Here is a 24,221-nt window from a genome sequence, read left to right on the forward strand (position 1 = left end):
TACACTGGTGAAAGTGATCCCTGTTTTATGCTACTTTTCATTGATAGATGTGACTGCTCTCTGGCCACTTATAGAGGTCTCTGCCTCTATTCCAAGATCCTGACCCTTCCTCAGATGAAGCATCCTCTGTACAGCACCCAGAGAAAGAACACCAGCCCTGCCCAGCCCAAGAGTTGCAAAATGGGGAATATGTCAAGATTATCTTGAGCCAGGATATTCTTTCATCTTTGTATGCTCCCAAGCCTAACCAGCAAGAATGAAGATCTAACCATTGGAAGAGGCAGCTGCCAGCATCCCTTACTCAAGGACATCCTGGAACTAAAATGTTTTAACGATGTAGTAAATCAGTGTTGATTTATGTCTGTATATATATCACAAACTTGGCAAAATACTCCAGGTCAATTCGTTCTACAGCTGAATTACATTCATTATAACACAAAAAAATTCACGTCTGTGTCAAAAAGATCCTGCCCAGGTGAAGACATGCGTAGAAGTCAGCTGCATGGGAAACTTACACAGAAAATCCTAAACAACCCTAAAAGAGATGCTGTGCTTTGAAACTTACTAAGTCTAAATTTCCGTGTATAAACAACGGCATGAAAAAGGCGGCAGTGCTTGATTTGCTGTATTACCACAGAGCCCCCAGGCTTGGGCAAGCACTGGACTAAGCCATCGGTGTTTCTCCCGAGTAACTGGCTTTTGCTGCACTTCTGTAATGGAAGCTGCGGGCTCTCTGCACGCCGGGGACCGAGCCCGATGTGCGAGGCCGCCCTGAGGGGCGCCGCCATGGCCGCACATCTCGCGAGAGGCGGCGCGCGGCCGGGGCGGGAACATGGCGGGGCGGGGGCGCTGGGGGGGGGCCGGCGGGGCAGCCCGCGGTCCCTCCCCGGTGCCGCCGGCTCCTCCTCTGCTCACCTCAGCTCACCCCCTGCATGCCGGCGGTGCCGGGGGCGCTGTGGAGCGGCGCACGGGGGCCGCCCGCCATGGCCGAAGCAGGAGCGGGAAGCGCCGAGGGCGCCGAGGAGGAGCGGCGGGCGGCGGAAGGTGGGAGCGGGTCCGCCCGAGGAGCGGGCGGGGGGTGCCCCGTCTCCCTCACTCCTCCCGCGCGTTGCTCCGGGCGTGGGGGGCGATGGCGGGTGTCGTGTGTGGGGTGTATCTGCCTGTCTGTTTCTGCCTGTCTGTTTCTGTCTGTCTGTCCGCTCGCCTCGGTGATGTGGCACGGGCGGGTGTTGTTGTGCGGCTGGTGCCCCTGGGGCATTGCCGCCTTTCCGTGAGGGCGCTCGGGGCTGCTCCTGTGCCCGGTGCCGCTCCGGGGCCGCTCGGGTTTGTGGCTGATTCCCGCTGGACGCTCCTCGCTCGCTGCTCCCGCTCAGTGGAGTTCAGTGGAGGTACCCGGAGCGCCCACACGGAAACCTTCAATCACGGAATGGGGTTGGAAAAGACCTCTGGAGATGGTCCAGTCACCCCCGTGCCCAGGCAGGGTCACCTGGAGCAGGTGACACAGGAGCTTGTCCAGGTGGGGTTGGAATGTCCCCAGAGAGGGAGACTCCAGGCCCTCCCTTGGGCAGCTGTTCAGGGCTCTGCCACCCTCAGTGTGCAGAAGTTCTTCCTCTCACTGAGGTGAAACTTCTTGTGTTTAGTTTGTCCATTGCTCCTTGTCCTGTCCCTAGGCAGCGGTGAAAAGAGCCTGGCGCCGTCCCCTTGGCATCCGCCTGTGTGATGGTCACTGTGCTGTATTGCTGTGACAGATGTGTCATCATCATACTGATGTGAAGTGCACTGAAAATCTCTGTTTGTTTTTTTAATTTTATTTTTAAACTTAGTTAGTAGTTCACTGTTTCTGGTACACATTTAGCCTTGCCTTCCTAAAACTCTAGTATGATTTTTTTTTTTTTTTTGGTAGGTAAACATAATTTAGTATTTTAGGTATAGTGATACTGGCTTTTCTGTGTGTGTGTGTATGTGTATGCCCACGCTTGTATGGCGACCAAGGTTTGATCTTTCCGTGTTTTTAATCATAAGTTTCTGGTACTAAATCAAGGCTGGTTGTAAACCACCAGCTGCTGCTCGTGTTCCTGCTTGGAAACGAGTAGGGTGCTTCCCCTCTCCGGGGAGAAGGGAGTGTTTTACAAGGGATGTGGGGAAACAGAAATGGTCCAGTCCCTCCTGAGCCATCAGTGCAGTTCTGTGTAGTTAGCACCAATTCTTCTAGGTTTAGTCGTGGTTTTCAAAATGCCTCTTGGGTTATGTGTGTTTTAATGTGTGTGGGGATCCTGGTTGTCTCACATCCTTGACATGTTTCTGTCTGTGCTGCTTGATTGTTTATAAATACTGTTGTAAAATTTTGGGGCAAATAATGTAGTGTTTGAAAACCAAGTGTTGGTGGGATTTCTTTGTAGTGTTTTTTGCAGTCTGCTAAACTGTGCTTAAAACTTAAGATTTATTGTTTCTATGTCATGCATATACTGAAAGGAAAGAAAATCATCAAAATGAGACCTCCAAATACACAGGCATTTCCATTTACAAGTAGATTTGGGAAATCAGTGAACCATAGGCTTTCATGTTTTATTGTGAGATAAACCCCCATCCCTGCTTTTTTCTGCTGCCTATGTTTATACCTGTTCTTTTAGTGCATTTTAAAGAAACAAGTTCTGGATTTCTTTGTTTTTAAGGCAAAAGTATCTTAATTGTTTGTGGGGTAGGTCCACACTAAAGTAACCTGCCTAATAGATTTTAGATTTGGGTTTTTTTTGTTTTTTTTTTACTTGTTGGTACATTTACACATTATGAAAAACAAACTCTAAACTGGATGGTTCACATCCAAGAATCAAATTCATTCTAAGAAGAAATAATTTGGTGCATGATTTTGAAAGTGAATCATTGTGAAATTTTTAAAATTCCCTGTTTGGACTGCAGGGCCAGCTAAAACCATGGAAGTTCTGCAGCTGTCTTGCTAGGACTCAGCATTCTGCAATCATATTATTCCAAAACTTACAAGAAAACAACTATCCACCATTCCAGTAGGAGTATATAATTGGAGAGGATTTGTGTTTTGCTTTTTGTTTGGTTTTTTGTTGTTGTTTTTTTGGTTTTTTTGTTTTTTTTTTTCAGAAGTGAACTATGATATATGAGACTCTTGATTCCTATCAGTGCTTTCTACCTGGTGTGAACATGAAAGTGCCTGGGAAAGCAGGGTCCCCTTTCCAGGCCTTGGGGAGGATCTTTTCATTAGCTGGTTCCTGCCTTGTTTTACTTTTTAATACACTAATAGCTTTGGCCAAATATTTTGTGTTTCCAATCTGTTAAGTAAATGTGTTATTCAAGTGGTAAGTTGTGATTCTTGACTGCTTCTCTTCCAGGTGATGAAAACAAGTAAAAATAGAAGCAGAGAGTAATCAGTTGCCTGTGTTATTATTTGATTTAAATGTTTGTAATTCAGAATGTTTTAATTTTTCCTTTTTTTATTTTGTGAAATTAAAACCAAATCCAAAGTTCTTAACATAGAAGAGTTTATACTCTGGATAGTGTTGTTCATGAGATGCTTTCATTGCTGAATTCTCTCTGTCTTGCTCCTGCATTACACATGCTTATAAAATTTGGGGAAGGAATAAGCTGCTTTAGTCCATACATTTCTACTATTTTCAGGACCTCTTTCCAAAGATTGTTGTCCCATCTTCCAATATGAGGTTCTGTAGGTGATGATCTTGATGCCAGACTTGCTGTAAGTAGTTTGAAGATGCTTTTCATGGCATATTTTAAAAGTCTAAAATTAGTACATTCAAAGAATTAATTAGTACAACTCTCAGCTATGTATAGAAAATATGGTTCTTTGTTTTATAGGTGTTCAGATGTGCAGGACCTCCAACTGATATCACAGCACCTCTAACTTTCTCATGTACTGCTGTATGTGTGTAGGCTGTGTGTGTCATTTTCACACTCACTAATGAATATATGCAGCAAGAATTCATGAAAATAAACTGAAATTTTATAAAAGTAACTCCATAGAAAAATAAAACAATTTACATGGTGTGGAGTTATTTGCCTCTGTCAGTGTGAAGCCATTGCCCCTTGTCCTGTCACTGCAGGCCCTTGTCAAGAGTCTCTCTCCATCTTTCCTGTGGCTCCCTTCAGGCACTGGAAGGCCACAATGAGGTCACCCCAAAGCCTTCTCCTCTCCAGGCTGAACAATCCCAATTCCCTGAGCCTTTCCTCCCAGCAGAGCTGCTCCATCTCACATCTTAAAAAAAACCCAAAACCAAACAAAAAAAAACCAAACCAAAACAAACAACAAAAAAACCTGAACAAAAAAAAAAAAAAACAAAAAAAAAAAAAACCAAAAAAACCCCAAAACAAACAAAACAAAACAAAAAACCAAACAAACAACAAAACAAAACCAAAAAAACCAAAATAAAACATGAACAAACAACAACAAAACAAAACAAAAAACCCCAAAACCAAAAAAACCAACCAACCAAAAAAAAAAAAAAACCAAACCAAGGAACCCCAAAACCAAACAAGGGAAAAAAAAAAAAAAAGCCCAAAAAGCCAGTTGATTGCGACAGAACTTTACAGTCTAAAAGGCGCTACTCTGGCTGGGCTGCACAGCCCTCAGGTGCCACTTCACAGTCACTTCTAATCTGGAGTTCTTTAAACTTGGCAAAGCTCAGATTCCTAGCTGAAGGGTTTTGTGCATACCAGGTACATACCTTTGGAAAATACACATTTTAGTGGTGTTCATGATCTTAGAAATCTGAATTCCAAGCAGCCTCTTTCTTCTCTTCTTTCAAAGTATTTCAAAATAGGAATCTGGATTAAAAGTTCCTTATTTTTGGAAAGGTTGGGTCAGTGCTAACACTTTATTAATTTAGGCAGCTGCAGAGCTGCCACATTACTGCAAGTCTCACTCCCAGACTATGCAAAGTGTCACCATAAGCTTTATAAATGTACTTCTTCAATGATACTTTATTTCAAGCCCATTTTACTGTAATATCTTGGTAGCTGAATTTGGATGTTCTTTTTTAAACTGGCTAAATGAGGGCTGACTGTCAGCCCTTCTAATTAATTAATTAATTTATTAATACTGCATGACTTGTATCTTCCTGCTGATTTTTGGATAGCTAATATGTATCCTGCAAACCCAGACAGAAAAGCTAACCTTGCTAGGAGTGTGTGGTCTTGAGGGAGTGCCTAATTAGGCCAATAATTTAGAAAGCCTGTCTTGGGCTTGAACTTTTTGCATGTGATGCAAACAGGTGCTGTCTGTGGCTGCTATGTTTTAAGAATTGTGTGATATTTCTGTACTTGGGGTGGGTTTCATCTCACTTATCTTTAGATGTCCAAGTCTGAGGCAGTTCCTTTGGTCCCTGTGTAATTACTGACTAGAGATAGGCACTCTTGGGCTCTATCTCATCTAACCAACTGTAGGAATCTATTTTAGATTGAGATGAATCACCCTAGAACTGTTTTATTTCTTCTAGCCAAATGTAGGAATCTATTCTGGGGAGAGATGAATCACCCTAGAAATGTCTTCCTCCCTCCAAGAGGGACCAGAATGGACATCATTATTGGTTCAGATGAATCTCCCTTTTTATGGCTGGTGGAGTTTGGCCATAAACCTTTCCTAAAAGCTTGTGTTTGCTTAGGAATTGAAAACTTTAAAACTATTGGTAGAGAAAACAGCTCAGGAATGTGGCATGGGCTTAGAAAATATTATTGTCAGTAATTGGAAAAATGTGGAGTCTCCCAAGCCTTGTTTCTCAATGCATTGCAAGGGATTGACACAGAAACTTTGCTGACACAGCAATATGGCTGATTTTGTTTGTCTTTATCTCTCCCTCAAACAGCAGTTTCATGCAGCTCCTTTGCAGTTGTTCCCTTCTTTGCCAACCCCTTGGGGATTCTAATTATTATTTCTTTTCCATGGAGAAAAACAGAATAGAGGATGCTCTTGTTATGAGAAGTTTATCTTGATAACCATCCCTTAAATATCTTGTTTGCCCAGTTATGAAATAGTAATAAAATTAATGTTGAACTAACAGGTTTATTTTTCATTTCTGATACACTTAGTGGGAAGGAGCTATTTTCCATATGTATTTGTACTGTTTGGATGGTCTTTGCTTTTTCACAGAGGGAATTATTCCAGTGGGGAGTTCCTGTATTATTCTCATTATTTTCATCTGTCCCAATGGGCATAACATGCTTTAAAAATATTTTTTTAATATAGATAAGGATAGAGGCTTAATGCTGAGAGACAGACATAGATTATATTAGACATTATAATAGACATGTATTTGAGGAACTGTTTACTTGCCATTAAAATCTGGTTATCAGTATTCCAGGGCATTAGCAATGGAATGAGCAGTAATAAAAATGCCATTTCTCAGCTGGAATTTTATTTGGCTTGCAAATCAGACTAGTGTAAGTAACAGCCTTTAGGGTGGTAAAACAAAACATCTCTAGTTGACTTAAACTTTCTAGTAGTTTTAGCATTTACTAATGATTTTGGTTTTATAGAAACATCAGCTTGTAAGAAAGATTGGTCTTTCTGGATATTATTTTTCGTGAAGCAAGTGTGCCTCAAAATTTGGATTGATTTCATTTTGCTTTGTGTTCAAAGCTGTGTAAATCAGGCAGAAGGTGTTTTTTGATGTCAGTGGTATGAAAATATTCACAGAAAATGTAAATATAAGAGATTGAGCCAGGTGCTCAAATGACAGGTAAAAATCCAACTTTTTCCGATCATAGAAGCCCACCCTGGTTATTGGGGAACGTTCTAGACCGTTCTGTTTGTGAACTCAAAGATTATGAAATCCTTTATCCAGCTCTCCCAAAGTGCTGTAGCCAGAGAGGGAAAGAAATCTTTCATCACAGCCTACACAAGGCTGGGACACTCCAGGGAGAGAGTGAGCCCCTGGAATCATCCAGTGTCATAATGATGGCTGTTATGGAGCCCTCAGAGATTATTTTCCATCACCTTTCCTGACTTCTCAAAGCTGCCTTGGCTTTAGGAGCTGTTTCTGCTCACTTCTTGCTCAGTGAGTGGTAGGTATTAAAAAGATTTGCTCCCTTCTGTTCAACTCCACTGTTCTGCTATGCTTGGTTGTTCTGAAGCTTTATATTTATTTCTCTGTTTGTTTTCTGTTACATTGTTGGTGAAGGTTTAGGTTTGGTTCATGGGTCTTTTAAGAATATATATATAAAAAAAGAATATAAGCTGCATGCAGAGCATGTCAGGGATCAGTACAGATTCTTAACCTTATTTTTTTGTCCAAGATCAGCCACCCATGGTAGTGGCATTTATTTTGTCCAGGGATTGCGTTAAAGATCCAATTCATCACCTAATAATTATCTAGAACTTCTTAATGGGTCACTGTTACTGGTAATCTGAACATATTTTATTTTTCTCAGTTAAGAATAACGAAAATGGGTGTTATTAGTAAAGGCAGAAGAGATAAGTGCAATATTCAGAATTTGTTGCTTGGGTATGAGGGAAAACACTTGTTTAATAATATTGAAAACAGTTGTTTAATAATATTGAAGATAAATTGGAAAATCTGTAAAAAAAGGCCTTGGATTTTGTTCCTTTGAAGCGAAGTGTTTGGAAAGCAGGCTGGCCATCTGTGTGCAGAGCAGTATTTAGGTCAGTGGGTCTGTGCTGTCCTGCTTTGTTCCAGGACCAAGGGATCTCTTGTGCTGAAGGCATTCTGGTCTTGGAACCATGTAGGTTGCAGTTTAGTAAGTACTCTTTTATGAATATTCATCAAGACTGATTATACTTCAATAGCTTAATCAGGAATTACAGGATGCTGTGACCTGGGCGAATTAAAACTGCTTTTGTAAAATAAACAGCTCCTTTAGATTCGTCGGCATTTTTTGTTTGTTTTGGAATTGTGTTAATAACAGAAATATAAAACGAGACTTTTAGGGAGATTCATCATAAAAAATTTTCAGACATCTACCACTGTCTTATATAAATACTTACAGTATTTATCATGTAATTTCTTTTAAGATATTTTAACATGCCTAATTTGAATATGAAGTATATTTGAAATAACTCGATTTTCTTGCTGTCGCTGATGTCCAAACATTATCACTTATTTATCAAGTATTTGTTGATTCTTTGTTTCCAGCTCTTTTTTTGAAACTTCCTGTGTGACTTAATGAGTTAAAGAGCTTTCTAAAATAAAACAGGGGCTGACTTTGTGTTGTCTGATTTGATAGAGAGAGGATTAGTGGAAGACCAGGCAAGCTGTTGTTGGAGTATTAGCCTATTTTCATTTAACTCTCCAGACCTGTATTCCAACACAAAATGAAAACCTAGAAGGTCATTTTTCTGCTGTGAGATATGTTTATGTCTAAGAGGGGAAAAATATCCTTTGTATCATTGTTTTTTGCACATCTCTACACTTTTGCAAACAGCACAGATGCTTAAAAAATAGAGAAAGCTCACAAGAAAGCATCCAGTTTTTATTCTTTGGATTTTCAAAGTACTCCTCTTGGATTTTGCTCTGTGCTAGAAGCAGGAGATGCTCACTTCCTTAAATGACATCTCTTCATCTCTCATCTGTCCTCACTGGCACATGAAGTCTAAAGAAGTTCCTACATTTCCTCAAACACAGTTAAATCTTTGCCTAAACATCAGCTGGGTGATTCTTTGTGATAGCTGTGTTGAGACAGAAAAACAATGGAATAGTGCTTATGTTCCTTGAGACTGTTCTCCTTTCCCAGTAGGTTGCTAGGATTCCTTTGGCTTGTGACTTCTTTTCTGTACTTCCCAGAAACAACAGTTTTCCTTAAAAGAGGAGGATTGTGAAAGGAGCATGACAAATTTTTGAGACTCTTCCAACTTCCATGGCAGATGTTCTGTGTAGTTGCGGATTTTATGTCAGGATTATGATTATAGCAAACTTCCTTTTTTTGGATATCCCGCTTAATTAAAAAACATAGTTCATAATATATTTTTAATATTTATTTAGTTTGAGCCACAGTATTTTGATCTGCTGACAAATGGCACAGGTGGTGATTTTGCAGAAGGATGTCTGAGGTACTGGGGCATTTAAGTGCAGAGGTTGTGTGAGGGGAGAGCTGTTTTATATTGCCTTGGTTGGATTGGGTTGGTGAGATCATTGCAGCTCTGTGAGAAGGTGGTGCACTCTCTGCTGGACTTGGCTTGTGGCAGTGCAGCCTTGGCTTTTTGTGTCAGAGACACAGAAGCCACTCACAGACAGCTTTTTGTCACGATGAGGATGAGAATGGATGCAGAGTGCTGCAGCTCTTGCTGGACACTGAGCCTTTATTCTCACTGACAGAGAAGTTCTCCGTGGATGGGAGCCCGTGTGTTTCCTGTGGAGGGCCCAGCCTCATGAATCCAGTCACTAAACCTGCCACCACCACTTCTTTCAATGCTGCCATGCCCGACATTCCAAGGAAACGCAAGGGAAGTGATTCTGATAACCAGTAAGTGAATCCAATCTCTGTGTCTCAGCCTAAATCTCAGACATTCATCTGTTATTTATGCAACATGGTCGCTGCCTTTCCTTTTCCTCTTCCTTCCTCCTTTTTAGTCCTTTGTTTATTACCATTAAACTTACCATATCTTCCAAATGTGTTCTGTGACAATCCCCAATTATTAAAAATAGAAAAAATAATCCTTAAATCCAAGGAATATATATGTAGGATTCTGTTATTCCATTTCCTGGTCTGAATTGTCTGGATAATGTGCCTCTAATGTTGAAATTTTAATCCTAATTTTTTAGAGTTTTTTTTTTTTCTCCTTCTTTTCCTACTAGTAAAGGCAAGTTCTTAAGTTGCTTGAAGTCTCCCAGGTACATGCTAGAATTTTACCTTCAAGCATGGAACAAGATTACTGGTTAAGTTGTTTGATGTAGAACTGCTGCTTCAGTGACCAGAGCAGCCATTTCCTTAAATGTGGAGACAGACCCATGACCTAAAAATGGGGACTGTCCTCTTGTAATGCTCAGTCTTTTTAAGTGGGTCAGACCTGACTGCTGAGGTGACACTGGCAACTGTTTTATCCTGTTCTGTAACTGACAAACAGATGCCAGTTAATCAAAAAAGTGATCTGTTCAAAGCTGTGTAAATCAGGCAGAAGTGAGAGGCACAAGGCACTACTAATATCTCCAAACTAGTATGGAAAATCCATATTTAAAAAGGTGGAAAATAGGAGATTTACGTGTATTTGTGATTATTAAAGCAATTCTGTTTAATCACTGCTTCTTCCATATGTAGTCCACTGATCTGCAGAGTGTATCTGTACTGTGGGTGTTGATGTAATTGTCAACTTGGAGATTCAAGTGTATCGTGTGCATAACTGAAGACTCCAGCAATATGTTCGTTTCTGGGGGAAAAAAAAGTGTCTCCATCCTTTTTCAGTAGCACTTGTTAATTTTTACCTGTTCAATAAAAGTGTTGGTTCCTCAGTAATGTTTCCCTGAAGTTTGGCTCTCTCTGATAAAAAAAAATTAATGTCCAAGTTGAAAAAATTAATTGAAAAAGTATTGGCTAATAAGAAGTAGTAATTAGGTTCTAGTACTAATGATATTGCTGAAAATAACCAATCAAGTGGAGTTACCATTAAATTTTTTCTGTGACTTTGGTTTTTTGGATCTATCAAGTTATCTTGTTGTGCTTCAAACTGCATCTTGCTTTCTTTATGATCTGTTTCTGCAGGGATACAGTTGAAGTTGATGGTGATCCTCAGAAAAGGTAATTTTTATGAATGAATCCATTTTTGTTTTGAGTTCTGTGAATTTGTCTGTTTGCCTAGATGAGCTGTGGGGTTCCTTGAGGAGTGCTTCATCCCAGGGCAGGTCTGTGTACAGCACAAGGTGATAAACCTCCAGCTAAGGAACAGGATGGACAGGTCCATCCAGTGTTAAGGATTTCTGATAGTTCTTTCTAAGATGATGCTCTGTTTCCAGCTCTACCAGACTTGTTAGTATTGATTGAAGTTTAGAATGGGAAGGAGTGAAAAATACCAGTTCAATCAAAAGACTTAGGGAGGCAAAGGAAAGCTCTCATAGTCTTCTAGGACTGGTGAATGTAAAATTTTTGTTTGGTTGTTTTAACCTTTTCAAGTGCGTTTTATATTAGAACTATAATAACTGTGTTTAAAAAAATGTTGTTACAAGGTGGCTATGCAGCATAAGCAAACCCTTTGTGGAATATTGTACCCAGAGGGTTGTTAATTACATGATTACTTTGTAGCATTTTCTTTTTCTCTAGCTGGATACTGTAGCTGTGGAAAGGGGTTTTAACCCTTTAAGTGCAGTGGAAATAAGATGCACAGCTACATGGTCGTCTTTCATTACAGGAAGAAAGAGACAAGTTTATTCAGAAACACACTTGGTTTTATAGCATGACTCACAATTCCAAGAGTAGAGAAAAGGTGATTGGTTCAGAGAGAAGACACCCCATTCCCAGAGCCTGGTCACACAGCAGAACAGGTGTTCTATCTTGTTATTAATTCCTTTTTATTTTGACCAAATTATCACCCTGGGAGAAATTCTCCCTAACTTTAAGCTGGACCTGCTTATCAGCTGGGAACAGAGCTGAAAAGCTCCAGCCTGGAATATTTTTCAGGCTGTAATTTTCTTGCTTTCTCAATATGTGTCCCTACAGGATACCTTACTTGGGTAATGTTTGTTTGTAAGTAGCCATGCAGTGTTTTTATAGAATAGACTGTTTCACTTGGAAGGAAACCACAGTGATCATCCAGTCCAACAGCCTGAGCACTTCAGGGCTGACCAAAGGTTAGGGCACATTGTAAAGGGCATTGTCCAAATGCCTTCCAAACTCTGCCAGGCCTAGGTCGTCCCAGAGACAGGCTTCCTAGAGAGAGGCCACCTCTTTCTAGGAAGCCTGTTCCAGTGTTTCCTCACTTTCTTGGTACAGAAATGCTTCCTAATGTCCAGTCTAGACCTCCCCTGCAGAGCTTTAAACCATTCCCTTGTGTCCTATCCTTGGATAGCTGGGAGAAGAGCTCAGCACGTCTCTGTGCACTTCCCTTCCTCAGGAAGCTGCAGAGAGCAAGGAGGTGGCCTCAGCCTCCTTTTCTCCCAGCTAGACAAACCAGGAGTCCTTGGCCACTGCCCACAGGACATTCCTTCTATCCCTTTCATTAGCGTTGTTGCCTTCCTCTGAATTTATTCAGGGACTTTCCCATCTTCACCAAACACCTTCTCACGTTTTGGGCCTCAGAAGTGCACACACTATTCAAGGTGAAGGTGCTGAGGACAGCAGGATAATCACCTCTGTGTCCATCTGGTGTTTGATGAGCCCAGGATGTGGTTTGGCCTCTGACTGCCTTAAACTGGGCCTGCTGTCAGCCAGCACCTCCAGCTCCCTTTCTGCAGGGAAGTCACTCCTTGGTACATAGCTTAAAGGGTAGTGTAAAAATCTTCCTTTGGGGTTAAATTGGTTGTTTCTTCATGGATTTTTCCATGGTGTTCATGGTGGGAAGTGTGTCTAAAAAACCTCCTTTTCTGTCTTTAAAACATTTGCTTCCATTTTAGAAGAAATGGGGAAGTATATTTAATAGATCAATCGAGAAAGTTGAGAAAACCTGCTATTCTTTTTTTTTTTTTTTCTGATTGATACCCATTCTGTCCTTTGTAGTACCAATTAAATATACCCACATTATAACTACAAAGTGGAATTTCACCCTCTGTTCATGTAGTCAAGGTAGTTTTAATTTAGCTATTCATATCAGCAACACCACAGCTGTTAGGACAGAGGCTATAAAAATCCATTGAAGGCTGGGACTGATTGCTTGAGCAGCAAATTTGTGCTAGATTTATTCCCCAAGTGGAGCTCCTGAGGGAGAAGGAAAGTTAATTGATAGGGCACATGCTGCATTGTCGCTGGTCTGGCTCTTCTCTTATGGTCAGAGAATGTAAATTCATTTGGAATTCACAATATATGGATATTTCTCATAAGTTTCTTTTATAATGGAAGGAAAATATTAGTTATTGCTAACTCATCTAAATCTGAAACAATTTCAATGAATGAAAGTCTTGGTGTTGTGAGCCAAACTTCCTCCTGTGTTTGGGTTTATCAAACTGTCTAGAAGATTGCTGGGTTCCAGTGAAATCCCAGATTCTGCACTGTTAATTTGGCTTCTGGATCCTCACTGGGGTCAGTGCTCAGTTACAGGTGACAGCAGCTTTTGGCACCTTTCCTCAAGCTGTAATCCCCAAGGATCCTCCTGCTTCCTCATGGGGGACAGCTGCTGCCTGCTTGGCCTCTCCTCTTTATCCTCACAGTACCAAGGCCATGAATTCTTCACAAAGAGTGGTGAACAGTGCAGTCAGTGGTCATTGGGAAAGAAAAGCTCATTGCCCTTGTTTGAATCATCCTTGTTAGTTTCCTGTTTCGCCACACTGCAGAGTTTTTATTGTGCTGCAGACACTTATAACTGTATTTAATTTACAATGTTATTACTTTATGACTTCCCAGTCATTGCTGTATGGAAAATAGCTTAGGTGGGTTTTTTTTTGTTCTTTAAAAAATATGATTTAGGATTGCTTATTTTATAATTTGACAGTAAGGTATTAGAAATAAAAACCTAAATAGATAATCTCTCTTTTAAAATTTTAAACAAGAAAATAAAATCAGGTCTAGTCTTAAGTTATTTGAATGTTCCAATAGTGTTGTCTCCAGAATAAAAAAGGCTCCATAATTATGAACTATCCCTTTAATATGTTCACACAACTGTGAATATTGCCAGCTGTGCTCTGGTCTCTTTCTGTTATGCATCACTTGCTGGGTCAGTTATGGTTTAGTGATTTTGTGGGTTTGCTTTTGCTGGAGCCACAGTAAATTTGTAGCATTTTCTATCTTCTGGAATTTGTGGGAGGAAAGAAGTGCCTAGTTAAATATGTAAGGTAAAAGTCTGTATCTTGTTTTTTCTAGGAGTGAAGATGAAGAACATGTTAAAGTAAAAGATTTCAGGTACTAATTTTCAATAGAAATACATTTTGTTAGTGAATACTGAGATTCACAATAATAAAATATGAGTTTGTGGGTAATATTCATTGAAACGACCAAATATTTGACAGTAAACGTTTCCTTTTCCTTTTCCTTGCTAAATGTATAGTAATTTTTAAAGCCTCCTTGAGGATTTTATTTGCTAATAACTTTGATAAAAGTTGCTGCAGGCTTGCAGATGGTTTAGCAAAAACATGAGGTTGAATTTTTTAAGAATTAAATGCAGTACACCCAAGTCATATATAAGGAGCTGATCCTTCATCTGTATGAATTTGAGAATTGTTTTTTTCTAGATTTGTCTAGAATCTTCTGGAGTATTTAGAATTTATCCCACATGGAAATGGATTTGTCTAAAGCACAACAAATTTTTTTGTTCTAGAACAAGCTTTTGTGTAGGGAATTATTCAAGTTTTGCCATTGAACTTTGAATTCACATAAACTGAAATTCACATAGAGCACTTGCAAGATTTGAAATGTTGTGTGACCACAGTTCAGCCAAACAAATATTTTAAACTACAGACAAACCACGTAGTAAAACCAGAGCTGTGCTGTAAAGTCGATTTAAAAATAAGTCTTTCATTTTTCCTGTGAGCAGAGATGTCAAACCAGAAATACATAATCCACTCAACATGCTGTCAGAAGTATTATTTATATAGTATGCTAGCTAGTAATTATGAAGTGTTCCTGTAATTGAAACAAAATTAAAGAAACTAAACTGTTCCAAGATATATTTACAGTTTCACTTCAAAATTATTTTTTCTTCACAGAGCATCCCAGATTGCTCTATAAGATTGTTGTACATTGCTTTAATGGCTTTTATGTGGTATTGTTAACTTTTTTCCCTTACTTTTTTGGTGCATTAGGTGGAGGGGAAAAGAATCAGTACAAAGATCTCTGGAGGTTTGCTTATCAGTTATCTCCTTCCAGTATTTCTTGTCTCAAGCTTAATGTGGAACCTGCTTTTCTCCCTTTGCCTATGTGGCTGGGGCAAGCAACAGAAGGCTTTTTCAATCATCCAGTCATCCCCTGAATTTCTGCACCTGCCTGTTCAGTTTTTATAACTCCTTATTGACCCTCAGAGATGTGGAAGGTTGTTCCCTTTCCTGGAATGCTTGTATCTGTCTTCCTGAGGTTCACAGTTCAAGGAGCAAACACAGGATATTACTTGATTGTTCCTACCTGACATAAAGGAAGAGTTGGGTGAACCCATAGATCTGAGCATAACTCAAAAAATTAAATCTAAAAAAAGGCTTTCGAGAGAGAAAAGCTGAATGCCTGGCAGAATGACTCAGGATTAGTTGTGTGATGAAGGCATTCGTTCTTTTTTTGAAAAAAATAATTAAAATAGTAGCCAGATCTTTAAAACTGTACTTTGTTCTTTCTCAACAGGTTGGGTGTAGTTAACTTTATTACCTTTAATAACTTCTGTTGCAGTATGCCAACGAGGAAAAGTTTTGGAGATCAAATAACCAAAATTTATTCCTCATTTTGCATAACTATACTACTATGTCTGGCAAAAAAAAATCATCTGGGTTTTAATTGAGTGGCTGGCTTGTCTTTCTATAAGGAGGAAGAGAGTGAATGAAACTTTCCTTGATCTGCTGGAGGGTGGTAGAGGGGAGGAGATGGGCTGAAAAGCTGGCTTAATGCACTAGAAAGTAGTAAAGAAAAGGTGGCCTGAGCTGTAAATGCACTTGTGATGTGCAGTCATGTGGCCTAGAAGAGAAGCTCTTTCTGTGGCTGAGTTCTTGACAGGCTTACCAAGAGATGAAACCTGAGACAGCCTTTGTACTTTATCAGGAAAGGGAAAGCTTTCTGAGATGCTTCTGGTAAATTACAAGAGGCACGGCTTTTTTTTCAGTTTCCACTCCATCTCTTAGGAGCATTGGAAAAGTACTGTTTATTGCTGTGGGGTTTATTAAAAGGCAGAATGAACACCCCCTCTTAGTTACACAGGCCAGGCAGAGGTGGGAGCAGGAATGTCTTTCATTGATTCCCAATGACTTCAAGAGTTCTCTGGGATACACTGAGGTGTCCAAGTCATCACTTGCATGGCAAGGGTCACAGGAAGGGTTTAACTTTTATAAGTCTTCATAACCTCTTGTTCCTGCCAAATATAATCAAATTGTTGCTTATCTCTTCTCCTCAGTATTTTATATCATTATTGGGACCATTTTGTCTTTGTTGAAGTGAATCCAATTCAATTGTCCAGTACAAGTAGCATATAAAAAATGTTTCAGTGCAGTAGTACTGGTGGTAGTTTCATTCCCAAAATGGAACTGAATATTATGGGGAAAATCATGTGTTCTACATCACTCTTTAAAAAGAATTTTTCTTCTTAGAGAGGCTCATAGTCAAACAGAGAAAAGAAGAAGAGACAAAATGAATAATTTAATAGAGGAATTGTCTGCCATGATACCACAGTGCAATCCCATGGCCCGAAAGCTGGACAAACTCACAGTGCTACGGATGGCTGTGCAGCACTTGAAATCTTTAAAAGGTGAGTTTAGGAAACATCATCCTGTAAATCCTTGCTCTAGTAGGAGTTACAGTGTGTATCTTCCTGGATTTTAAATAAACCAAGAGTATTTTATTTTACATTGCCTTACTGTATTTCGTTCCGACTCTGCTCCCCATTTAAATGTACGTGTCTGTAGCTGTCAGAACTTAATTTAAAATTTTTGCTTAGTATAGCAGAAAAAAAGCCACCCTTCAGTCCAGTATTTTGTGTGCATGCTCAGGGCATGCCTTGCTCTTGGGTCACTCCTTAATTCTTTTTAGAAAGTACAGGAGTCAAAGGGAAAGTTGCAAGATGGAACATATTTTAACAAAATGTCAATGAGTTTGGTTATGTTGAAGTCTTAAAAACCCTCACATGTTAGAGAGTAGCAAGAAACAGAAACTTCTGACAGCCTCAGTCAGTGAGCAAAGTTAATCATGATCTTAGGGAATGGTTTAGCGTGGGGATTAACCCAAGAAATAGTCTTGCTCTCCTTTTGCTATTACTAGGTTTTGGGACTTTTTTTTTACTCCCTCCCTAAAAAATATATCCAAATACAAGATGCATATTGCAGAGTCTATCAGCTGCACACAATATTTGGGGGGTTTGGCACCACCGTTTCAGAAGAATAATTTGGTCAACTCTAAGCAAAGATCAAAGACCCTCTGCATTGCAAAACCCACTGATTATGAATAAACAGGTCTAATGAGAAGCCAGTTAGTTTTGTGTCAAAGAAATGTAGAAAATTAATTATGTTGCTACCTTGACAGTAATAGAATCATAGAATGGCTCACGTATAGAGAGTTTTCTAAAGGCCTAAGCAGGCTGAGAGTTTTGCATGAAGAAATAATGTGACAAACCAGCAGGGCAGTAACTGCACTTGCAGTTTAAACGAGAAATCTTCAGCTCAAGCATTTGTATTTTAACAACAGGATGTGAAAACTGGACTTCACCTAGCACAGTTCTATTTAGTTCAAAACAAATGGTTTAAGAAAATACAAGATACTATGTGGAGTTATAGTGAATGATGAAATTGGCTGAAATGTTCAATGGCTACTTGCCTCAAAAAATGTAACAAGAAAAAATTATAAAAATGTAATGGATAAAAATATAATGGACAAAAAATATTTTATAGAGTACTTACCATGGGTGCTAGAACAGTACATGCAGTGAGTCAGTCTCACTATATTTAGTGAGACATTTGGTTTAATTACAATAGTCTGATTTTTTGATTGTTAGCTTTATAGTATTAATGAAATGCCAAAAGATAATTGATAATATTGGAATTACTCAGTTTCAGCAAAGACAATTTAGTTAAGAGTCTAAAATATATCTATGAAATGATTCTAGAAAATTCAGTTCTCATAATACCATTTCTCTAGCAATATATTAATGATATCTGAGCAGAAGTTTCCTTGGTTTGTGTTAAGTAAAGGGCAAGAAAAAACCTGGTTATCTGTCTGTTTTCATTACCACTGTATATTTGCGATTTGTTTTCATTTTATTAGAATTTCTAGAACCTTGAATTATTGTTTAAATTCAGCTGTTGGAGTCATAGAGAAAAATTCTGAAAGACAAAACAAGTATAACTCTGCTAAAAGTGAATTTAAATTGTAACTTTTGACATGATCTCTGTGAATCATCCATTTTCCAGGTTCCAGTAGCTCCTACTCAGAAGTCCGGTATAAACCTTCATTTTTGAAGGATGATGAACTGCGACAGTTAATCCTTAGGGTAAGTGGAAGGAAACTCTCACATAAATCATGTCCTTGTTAAAGCTTCAGTTTTTAGTTGGACAGTGCTTTTTCTCCCATCTTTTCCTTCAGGCAAGTGTTTTGTTGTACTGATTTCTAAACTCCGTGCACTATCCAGGCTTTCATGAAGGTGTGCAGAGATGGTTTGGGAGCATGGCAGGCAGCAGCCCTGGAAAAGACAATAATCTGTGTACAGTCTGCCTGTTTAATACATCTATTCTTAAAAATCTTCATGCAACTGCAGAGAATGCTGCCAATTATGCAGGAAGATCCTCACAGTTGTTGGCTCTCCTTCATGTACATTTTTAAAGATGTACTTCAAAAAAGGTGCAGAAAATACCTGGAATAAAATCTTCTCTCTTGTTTGCACACTTCATCATAAACCCACACACCTCATTCACAGCTAGGTTTGTGGTTTTTTTCCTTTGCTGCAATAATGCTTTGCCAAGATCTGTAAATGTGTCCCCAGAGAGGCTGGACTTTGGCCAAAGCTGCGTTTAAGAAACTTTAGCTGTGTGTGGTTAAAGGCCTCATTTGGTCCTTGCAAGCTTAATTGCTTTTCTTATAGAATCACAGAATGGCCTGAGTTAGAAGGGACCTTAAAGTTCATCTCATTCCAACCCCTGCCATGGGCAGGGAGCAGGGACACCTTCCACTATCCCAGGTTGCTCAGAGCCCCATCCAGCCTGGCCTTGGACACTGCCAGGGATGGGGCAGCCACAGCTTCTCTGGGCACCTGTACCAGGGCCTCACCACCCCCACAGGAAACAATTTCTCCCTGGTATACAATCTAAACCCACTCCCTGTCAGTTTGAAGCCATTTCCTCTTGTCCCTCTCCAGCTTTCTTGTATTTGGTTTTAAAAATCAGGTTAAAAGTGTGCTTCCTTGTAGTCATTATTATTCATTGTTTATTTTAATTGTGTGTTTTGAAACACAGTATCTTTATGTTTACAGGCTGCAGATGGATTCCTGTTTGTGGTTGGATGCAACAGAGGAAAAATTCTGTTTGTCTCTGAATCAGTTTGCAAAATACTTAATTATGATCAGGTGGTTATTGTTGTTTCTTGTTTGCTTTTACCTTACATTTTCTTAAGAATTTTAAAACTTTTTTATTTTATTCTATATTACATCAAACTAGTCCTTGTGTATCATTTGCTGGAATTTCTTTGATTTAACCTTATTCAGAGTAAAGCTGAATATCCTGTAGGAAAATATGTGCAATTACATCATTGTTCCCAACCTGAGGAACAGCACCAGATTTCAGCTGATCATCCTTAAGAAAACTGCCAGTCTGAGAGGAAGAGATAATTTGAAGATGTCCTAATTTCTGTGTGCAAGAGATTTTCTTTCACATAGTGAAATGATTGTGGGGTTTTATTTTTAGGCCAAGGAAAATGAGTAGTTCAGCAGTGGAAGTTAATCAAAGCTTTCCTTGGTGATGCCTTTATGCTCGGATGCACCACGTAACACATCATCCACAATAACTATCCAAGTGTGTACCCTTAACCTGAAAGAAACTGAATGGGAGCCAGCTTAGCCTGTAGAATAAGGGAAATTGGAAGAATAGCAGTGCCTTCCATTAGTTGGTGTTTAACATGATGGGCAATTACCACAAATAATCAAGGGATGATAATTTGTTCTTGTATCAATGACTTCTGTTTCACAAACAGAGGCTAAAACAGTGCTGCCATCTGTCCACTTTTGTAACTTTGAAACCATTTGTGCTATATTCATTTTCTTTATAAATGTACAGATAACCAATCTGGACTCTTTCATAGATTTATTTTTATCTCTTTTTTTTTTAAGTGCAAAACTTTTTAAATTAAAGTGAAATGAATCATCGCAGGGGAATAAACATAAAGCAGAGTTGTTTCTTTTTTTTAACTTCTACACTGATTTTGTTCAGGAACTAAAAGTGACTTTCTGGAGTCACTCATGTTAGACATACCCTACTTCCAGACCCTCAAGATCTCCTCTATTCCAGACAGGGAGATCCAGACGACATGACTGACTTTAATAAAACCCATGGATTTATTAGCTTATCTGGGAGTTGTTCTAGGTTCTGAATCCCATGCTGCAGTTTAATCTGATTTGTTACACCTGTGTATTTTGGCAAGGCTGCTCTTAGGCTGTCTCAGCAGCACTCAGCATTTTCCCATTGCATTAAGATTAAATAGGGACTGGGAAAAGGCAGGAAACTGGATATTTATCCTGAGTTGAATCCAGAGTAGAGCTTGTCAACACAGCTCCTTTCTATCCTTTGATTTGGCTGCTGTGCTGAGGGCAAGCAGTAGAAAACCCAAACCAGCCCACTTCTGTGAGAATTCCTTCCTGTTCCAAAAGAAAGTGGTGCAGCAGGTCAGTTACTTGGGATGAACAGAGTGAACAGCAGGTAGAAGCATCCCAGCTGGAGCCATCTCTGTGAATATCCTCTGCCAAGCAGTGCTGTGGTAAGCTGAGCCCTGCTTCCAACCTGCTCCTGGCTCAGTGGTGCCAGTTTATCCAACCAAATTAAAGCTTAGAGTCATTAGATAGTTCCTATGCCTATTTCGTTCGTCGTTCCCCAATAATGTGAGAGTGGAGTTACTTTGTGGATAACCTTCTTTGGCTAGGACCAGGAATTGCATTATTTGCATAAATAAAGCGTCTGGTTGTACAGAACTTGTTTAATCTCTAACTAAATCTGATGTTTTTCAAAGGGAAGTAACAAACTATGTTTTTACTACCTGTTGGATCTCAGGAAATGGGAGTTTTTGAATTCTCTGTGCTTCCAGGCACAGACACCCTGGAAAACACTGCACTGAACCTAAAATCTTAGGGAAGACTTGCAAATATTAATAATAAGTTAGAAATCACAAATGTGTAGTGGGTTAGATGTGTGTGTTTTCACTAGATGATGAGTTTTAAATTTGAGGTTTTTATGTAGAGTGGTAGCTATGGGACAAGATGGAGAATTTTGCGTGGTGTCTTTCTTCTTGTTCATCTTCTTCTCTTCCTTCTTCACAGAACTTAAGTAGTTACCTTTGGATTAGTCAGTTAAAAGTCACTCTAAGAATCATAGAAATCTATTATTAGGTTAAAAGTATAAGTAATATAAGTATAAAACTTTTATTGGTGTGTTTAGCTTTAAAAAGCCTTGAAACAGGCTCAGCTTAGAGCCATTTTTCCTACTTCTAGCAAGGAGCTAGAAGTGCTGCTATGCTTTCTTAAATTTTGATAAGAAATATTAAACATCCAAGTCCGAACACGAGAATCCGTCGCCTTTCTAAGAATCCTGGCTCTGAACAAAAACAGAGGAAATGAGACAAACCACTAATTAGTAGTGCAAAAACCTAGCACATTCCAACACTAGCCTTTTAAATAAAAATTATATTAAACAATGACAAATGAAATGTAAAACAATATAGTGATGTTTGGGGTAACTGTGGTATTGATTTTTTTTAGTGTTGTAGACAGTTGTTTTCCTGAGATAAGTAATGTGTGGGGTCCTGTTCCAAAATGGTGTGGTTCTCATCTCTTTTGTGTTTTGTTGTTTTTTTTGTTTTGTTTTTAATAGGCCAGTTTAATTGGACAAAGTTTATTTGATTACTTACATCCAAAAGATGTTGCAAAGGTTAAAGAGCAACTTTCTTCATCGGACATCTCACCTAGGGAGAAGCTTGTAGATGGCAAAAGTAAGTCAGAGCTGGATGTGCTCAGATTTTTTCAAGAGATGTTAAAAAATCTAATTATTAGTCAGGATGTATTCAGGTATTTGTATGGATGTTTGGATGAAGAAACCTGAGGTATATCTATGAAACAAACATTTGAATGCGTATCTGCTGCTTAAAATGCATTTAGAATTCAAAAGCTAGCCCAGAAAAGACTTGATTTTAGATCATAAGAATTACTGGAATTCTGTTAAATTGCTGAAATCACTGTTAAGCATTTACCAAGATGTGGTCTGACATTCTTCCTACCAGCATACTACTTTTTTTTCTTGTATTTACTAGGTCTTGTCAATACAAAAGACCTGATGTAGTCGAACATGGGAAAAAATACTTCAATATCAAGAATCACTGTCTTCTCTGAAAATGCTAAGTGTCAATCCCAATGTAACCACACCTTCTTTAGTTTACAGTTGTTTCTGATAAGGAAAGCATTGTGTACTGTGCAGCTAATGCCTATTTTATAACTGGCTTTTATAAGCATCTTTGCAGTTCTTCCTTGTATCAAAAACAAGGTGAAAGTTTATAAAGCATCTATAGTAAAATTCGATTAAGAATATCAAGAAAGGCTTAAAAATAGTTTAGTAGTTCTTTCTAATTTTGAAATCTGTGTCAATCATGTTTTCTTTGCCCTATTTAAACTATTAGACTTTTTTAATTGTAAGGACAAAATTTAGGCAGCTAAACAGTAAGGACAATGTACTGGGAGGTAAATGCAGAAAGCATCTTGTTTTCTGAAGTTTTATTGCTTGGTTTTGGGGTTTTTAAACTACTTTACTAAATCTTTGTAAGCTGGCTTGCAAGTACACACAGATTTCCAAGCTGGACCAGCTCGGCTGAACTCTGGTGCTCGACGTTCCTTCTTCTGTCGGATAAAGTGTAGCAGGACCACGGTCAAAGAGGAGAAGGAGTGTTTGCCCAACCCAAAGAAGAAAGGTACTCAAAGAGTGGAGATGAAGTGGGGGCTTTCTCTCTTGAAACTTGTTTAAATTCCAAGTCACTAATGACTTTCTAGTTCCTACTGATGTCACCAAGTAGCTGTAGAGCAGTGTAAGATATGAACCAGGGACACCTTTAGGAAAGCAGTCTAATTGTACTCTTTCTCCTGCTGGTGCCCTCCTGGAAAGAGGGAGGGAGGAACCTGAGGTTCAGTGGCTGTATAGGAGCATGTGGTCTGTTGTGGTCAAATTTGAGAAGTCTCAGGGAAATATTTGAAAGAACTGGAGCAGATCAGAAGAATGAAATTAATAACTTATGTCTTGAAGATAACTGAGTGAATAAAGCCTGCAAACTCTACTATTTTGAAGGGAAAAAAGCAAGTAAACCAACTTTATTTTCTGATTTACTTTTTGTGTTGTGTGTATTTAAAAGTATGAATTTTCCTTTTTTCCCCTTTTCATGGTAAAGTTAATTTATTGATGTAATTCCATTCATTTTCCCAGTAATTTTACTGTAGTTCATATTTTGGTATGTCCGTAGAGCAGTATAATCTTGTCAAGTTTCCAATGAAAATTTAAATTTCAATTTTAAAATGCAATTTCCAGCTTTTGTTTTAATACCTTAGTATTGATTTTTGCAAAGGTGTGCTGAAATTGTTTGATCCTGAAAAAATCCTCACAAGTTCTGTTTTTCAATGTACCTGTTGAGATACACCACAAATTTTAAGAGGCCCATGATTGTAAGTAAATAGAATTTGATATCCCTTGATGTTTCAGATAACTCAGTGAGATAAGAATTTACCTTCTGGAAATGTTTCTTGGGAAAGCAGTTTTGAGGGAAGGCACCTGAGCAACTGTGACAAAATCATAGTGGGATAACTGAGTTTCTCATTTTGCAGAGTTGATCTGTGTTTTTTGTGATAGAGAGGAAAATCAAAGCTATGGAAAGCATCCTGTTCAGCATAGAGATGTCAAGAATGCTTTGGCATTTTTTTGGAAAAACAGCTACTGTAGGACACAATGTCAAACCTTGATGCTTATGACGGTGTTTGCATGTTATATAGAGAGCAAAAACGGATGAATGACAGTGTATGCTGGAATTTTAGATATTTAAAATATTTGTATTCCCATAAAACTTCAGAAACCTGAGATAAATAGAAAATGAGCTGGATTGCTTTGGGTTGTTCTTGACTGATTCTTTCATCAGCTGCAGTGAGCATATGTTCAGATCATTGTGCTCACCAGAAGTAAATTGATTTGGAAGCTACAGAGGGCTTCAGGTTAATTTTAATTCCCAATCCATATGAAACCATA

The 24,221-nt window shown here is 38.9% G+C and overlaps 1 protein-coding gene across 2 annotated transcripts in view; it reads left to right on the forward strand.

Moving 5' to 3' along the window:
• Positions 1–919: 919 nt before the first annotated feature.
• The window catches only part of BMAL2 (basic helix-loop-helix ARNT like 2), a 33,154-nt gene continuing 9,852 nt past the window's right edge, over positions 920–24,221 (forward strand). Inside the window, exons 1-9 of one of the 2 annotated variants that reach the window (XM_088164721.1) lie at positions 920–1,044; positions 9,309–9,456; positions 10,690–10,725; positions 13,933–13,971; positions 16,350–16,507; positions 18,162–18,241; positions 19,217–19,309; positions 21,819–21,936; positions 22,762–22,905. In XM_088164721.1, the coding sequence (XP_088020847.1) occupies positions 933–1,044; positions 9,309–9,456; positions 10,690–10,725; positions 13,933–13,971; positions 16,350–16,507; positions 18,162–18,241; positions 19,217–19,309; positions 21,819–21,936; positions 22,762–22,905 (928 nt within the window). In that variant the 5' untranslated portion in view covers positions 920–932. The remainder of the gene's footprint in view (positions 1,045–9,308; positions 9,457–10,689; positions 10,726–13,932; positions 13,972–16,349; positions 16,508–18,161; positions 18,242–19,216; positions 19,310–21,818; positions 21,937–22,761; positions 22,906–24,221) is intronic. The other variant, XM_088164723.1, reaches the window with a different exon arrangement.

The sequence above is a fragment of the Sturnus vulgaris genome, chromosome 5, assembly GCF_052056855.1.
Source record: "Sturnus vulgaris isolate bStuVul1 chromosome 5, bStuVul1.hap1, whole genome shotgun sequence".
NCBI lineage: Eukaryota > Metazoa > Chordata > Aves > Passeriformes > Sturnidae > Sturnus > Sturnus vulgaris.